At 55.3% G+C, this 4741-nt stretch overlaps 1 protein-coding gene across 1 annotated transcript in view; it reads left to right on the top strand.

The window, feature by feature from the left end:
- Positions 1-1049, top strand: part of PACSIN1 (protein kinase C and casein kinase substrate in neurons 1) — a 3985-nt gene extending 2936 nt beyond the window's left edge. Inside the window, exons 8-9 of the mRNA XM_010172317.2 lie at positions 144-337; positions 703-1049. Coding sequence (XP_010170619.1) covers positions 144-337; positions 703-812 — 304 coding nt within the window. The 3' untranslated portion in view covers positions 813-1049. The remainder of the gene's footprint in view (positions 1-143; positions 338-702) is intronic.
- The last annotated feature ends 3692 nt before the right edge of the window (positions 1050-4741 follow it).

A 4741-nucleotide genomic window follows, 5' to 3' on the forward strand; every position in this document is an offset into this window, starting at 1 on the left:
GGTCCTGCTCACTGCAGTCCCCGCTCCCCTTTAACCTCAGGAAAGCCACAGCATCCTCCCAGATGTCCATGGCACGTGGTGCCCACCCTGCTGTCCCCTCACCCGCTCTGATGCCCCCTCTCCCTCCTTCCTCCCCACCCCAGCGTGAGCAGCCATGACCGTGGGCAGACCTACAGCGCCGAGTGGTCTGATGATGAAGGCAGCAACTCCTTCAACACCAGTGAGGCCAACGGTGGCACCAACCCCTTCGACGAGGAGTCGGTGGGGAAGGGTGTGCGGGTGCGGGCTCTGTACGACTACGATGGGCAGGAGCAGGATGAGCTCAGCTTCAAAGCAGGTATGGTCTATCACCGTTGCTGGGTCACCCAGAGCTCGTCTGCTGGAGTTGCAGGTCCAATATTGCTCTGTTTTTTTTGGTGTGAAATCCCTCAAATCATTTCTGGGTTATCCCAGCCCTTCAAAATATTGACCTGGCAGAAAGGGGAAGGCACAAGCTGAGACCAAACCTGGGTGGGAGCAGAGAGATGGTGGGATGGGGAACATCAGGCCTCGTGGGTCACCCCTTACCTTTCTACCCTACAAACCTGCATGCTCAGGATCAGTCCTAGAAACTCCCAGCAGCTCCATCCAGGGGAGAAATGAGGGGATAGAAGAAGCTCCAACACCTGCAATGAGCTCTCCCCTTCCCACCTTCCTCTCCAGGTGATGAACTAACCAAGCTTGGTGAAGAAGACGAACAAGGATGGTGCAAAGGGCGCTTGGACAACGGGCAGTTAGGTCTCTACCCCGCCAACTACGTGGAGGCAATCTAAGTCTTGTGGTGTGCTCCTCATCGCTGTCAGCAGATAAATCCACCCTCCGTTGTCTCCATCTCTCCACCAGCCAACCAGCCATTTTGCCGTCTGGTCCTTCACTCCTCACACTTAGAGATTCAGACATATTTTTCCGACCAAGCTTTTATTTTTTTAAGAGTTGTCTCCGAAGAGTATTTTGCATAGTTGCTTTCTTCTTCTAAGATAAGGTGAAGCGAAGGATGACGTTGCCCATTCGTCTACGGTAGTTGGTTTATTGTTATTTTTTCTGAGCGAAAAGCTGATACCTCAAGATCTTAAAGCCCAACCAGCGAGAGCTCCTGATTGGTTGGTTTTTAAAGATACTGAAATCATGAGCCGCCTTCTGATTGGCTGGAACTGTTCCAAAAATGCATGACGCTGAAGGTCCCGGGACCAATCAAATTCATCCCCCAAAAAATAAGAGGGATTGGAGTCTGACTCCATTTCTTTGGTGTTTTCATGATGTTCTCCTCAGCTCATCCTTCCAACCCAAAGGAAGAGGGTGAACGTCCCTTCCTGTCTCACAGCCACCTGGCTCCATCTGTGGTCAGGTTCCTGCTCATGGGCAGGGCTGGTGGCAGATTGAGATGTCCAGGTGAGGTGGGACCAGCCCTACCATGAAGGTTGATGGCATCTCCTCAGCTTCCTCCTCCAGGCTGCACACGTGTCTGGAGCAGGTGGAGGCTCCCCAGCCGATGCCCAGCGTGTGCTGCAGGGAGCAGCATCGCCCTTTGCGAGGGTGATCATCCAGCGCACACCAGATCCAGGGTGAGATGGCCCTAAAATCCATCACTGTTTGGAGAAGAACACACCACAGCCCAATGCTGCTGGAAACACCTTCAAGCCCAGCCTGGGACAGTTAGAACCAGCTTGGATCCTGCTGGGGATGGTTCCCATCCACTCTCTTCCTGAAGAGAAGCAGGAACAGACCAGGGATGGGGCATGAGCAATGTCCAGCCTTGCATGGTGCAGCAAGCCAGAAGATGAGGGGGGCTTGGTGTGGGCAACAGACCCCAGCCTGGGCAAAGATGGTCAAAAACAAGACACGTCAAAGCAGGGGATGGGCCACAGGCATTACCCTTTGCTTCTCCCCAAGGGGCTCTACCCCTCCTGCCCTTGGGCTCTGCAACTGGCCACGGCGTGGACAGGAGCCCCTGAGCACCCATAGGTGCTCCCACCCAGCATGGTCACCCCATCCCTTCTGATCTGGGCACAGTTACCACCCCAAACTCTTCCCTACAAACCATCTCATCTTTATCCAGACCATCACCCTCAGCAGCATCCAAACCGTCCCCTTCCTGCACGCTCCCTCCGTTGGTTCATGAATTTTTTGGCCCCAGGGATGGAGGGTTCTGGCGGAGGCAGGAGAAGCATCATGTGTTGGGCACGGTGGGTGAGAGCTGCTCAGCCCCACGTCCCTGCCAGGTACACAAACAGGAAAAAAAACCCAAACCAAAACAAAACCAAACCACACACACAACAAAAAAAGTCAGAAAAACCCCAACGACCACCCGTCTCAGCAACGCACCCCGGTTTTTGTACATTTCTTGTGTAATTTAAGAAGTATATATATATAATATCTCCTCTCTCTCTCTCTCTCGTGATTGTACCACCGTGGATACAACAACAACAAGCAGCAAGTGAAAAATAACTGAGCTCTGTAAGTGTCCTCCAGGTCTGGGTCCTCGTTTGCCTCCGTGCGCCGCGCTCACCCCGTGCGGAGGCGGCTGTTGGGGTGACAGACCCCCTCCCGCCCCACCCCGAGCCCCCTGCACCCTAGCGAGCCACCAGGTGCTGCCACCCCAGGAAGGGATCCCCCCATACACATAGGGATCCCCCCATACATCACAGCTGCTGCCACCCCCATACACGCCTTGTGGCTTTGGGGTGTGGTGGGCTGGGGGGTTTGGATGCGTTGCTGGGGTCCTGGGGGGTTAAGGGGGCTGCAGGAGGAGGGAGCGGCCACTGATTTTGGGGACCCTCGTGTCAAAGTGCCAGGCAAAGCCTTGTGAAGCTCATGGGGGGATTCAAGATAAAGCAGCTTTTGGGGTCATTCCCAGCACCAGTAAAAACAGCAGCCCCCCACCCAGTGCTCACCAGTACCCTGGCCATGGGGAGATGGGGAAGCCCCGGCACGGTGGAGGGGATAGAACCTCCCGGGGTGTCTACGAGCCTCAAAACCTCTGGAAAACCCATTTGCAGGTCACCCACCCCTCTCCCTTCCCCAGAGAACTGGGGCAACCCCAGGAGAGGACACAGAGGCTGAGGGTGATGGGGCAGAGGAGCGGGACCTGCTGAGGGGTGGGGAGATCCTGGTGGGGAGAGGGAGGAGAAAAGAGATTTATTTTCCTTTATTTAAGTCTGGAGCTGCAAGGGGTTCGGTGTGAAACCCCAGCTGTGAGCTCTGCAGCACTGCCTGCCTGTCCCATGGTGGCTGCTGGGTCATGTCCCCACGTCCCTGTGGACACCATCTCCCTGGGTGCACCCTCCCCAGCTGGCAGCACCTTTCCTTACCTTTTAACTCCCCTCCATCCCACCTTCCCTGCAGGGATGTGCAAACCTCCCCCTGCACCTTCACCCACCCCACCTGCACCAGGGACACGAGATTTGAGGGACCAGCACCCCCAGCCCATCCTCCTGGTGCTGCCCACAGCATCAATCACAGACAAGGAATCACAAAACACATTTTGCTTTTTGGTTTGTTTTTTTTTTCCCCCTCATTTCTATTTTTTCCCCCCTTTTCCAGAGGCCAAGGCAGGTTTTTTTTCCTTCTCATGCTCCTCTTCTCCCTCAGCCCCCCTCCATCCTGGGCAGCCAAAGCACATCTGCTCCTCTGCCGTGTAAACAGCATGAAACAGGCAGAACAAAAAGAAAAAGGCATGAGCTGTCACAGGCAACTGTTTTAAATTAGAATTAAAGAAAACCCCAACAACCAGGTGGGGTTTATTTTTTTCCTTCCCACAAAGCATCTCGTGGGTACTCGGGTCACCCATCTACCTTCATCATTTGAACCTCAACCACAACTTGCTGCCAGCCAAAACCAAAAAGCAAATAAACAAATTAAAAAAAAAATTATAATATAAAAGATCAACATGGCCAGGTAACTCCCACTGGTGTGAAATGTGCAGCTGAAGCAATCCCCAGTTTTCTGTCCCAGTCTGGGCTCAGCGGGTTGCGTTTCAGATTTACTGTCCAGAGGGAAACACCAAAGCTGCTCCAATCTCCCTTTTCCCAAACTCAGGAATCAGGAAATCCAAATAAAACCCAAAGCAAGGGAGGAGCCCTGTCCCAGGGCCAAGGACCTAGGGACTTTGGGGGCCTTGGGGTGTCCCTGTGCCCAAGGATGGAGGACCCAGCTCGGGGGTCCCCCCACACCTGCAGGGATGTCCCAGCACACACAGCCCCATGCCCACGTTTTACAGCTGCTCCCTTTCTAAAATACCCATTTTCAGCCCCAAATCCCTGCCCAGGGGAGAAGCTGAGTGGGAATCAGAGCGGGAAGTGAAGGGGGGATGTGGCCATCCCGAGGGGATGCCCATGGTCCCCAGAGCACAGTCACCCTGCACCCAGCTCCCATGGCAGGCTGCGGTGCCAGGCTGCTCCCGCGCGGATCGGGTCAACAGGGCCCAGCCAAGGGCAGCTGCGGGTGCCCTTGTCCCTGTGGGTGCCATTGTCCCCACGAGTGCCATTGTCCTAGCTCACGCTCAGGCTTTGTCCTCCCCAAACAATGGCCGGGGTGAAGCCACCCGCAGCCAGAACCCAGGAGGGAGGGGAGGGAGGGATGGGCCCAGCCACCGTCACCCCCAAAATTCAGGCAGCTCCTTTCTTTGCAGCTGAGGGTTGAGGTGCAGCAGAGGGCAGAGCCCCCCCTTCTCCCTGACCCCCACCCCAAATGGGGCTGAGGACCA

The sequence above is a fragment of the Antrostomus carolinensis genome, unplaced genomic scaffold, assembly GCF_000700745.2.
Source record: "Antrostomus carolinensis isolate BGI_N321 unplaced genomic scaffold, ASM70074v2 scaffold31547, whole genome shotgun sequence".
In the NCBI taxonomy this organism is placed as follows: Eukaryota; Metazoa; Chordata; class Aves; order Caprimulgiformes; family Caprimulgidae; genus Antrostomus; species Antrostomus carolinensis.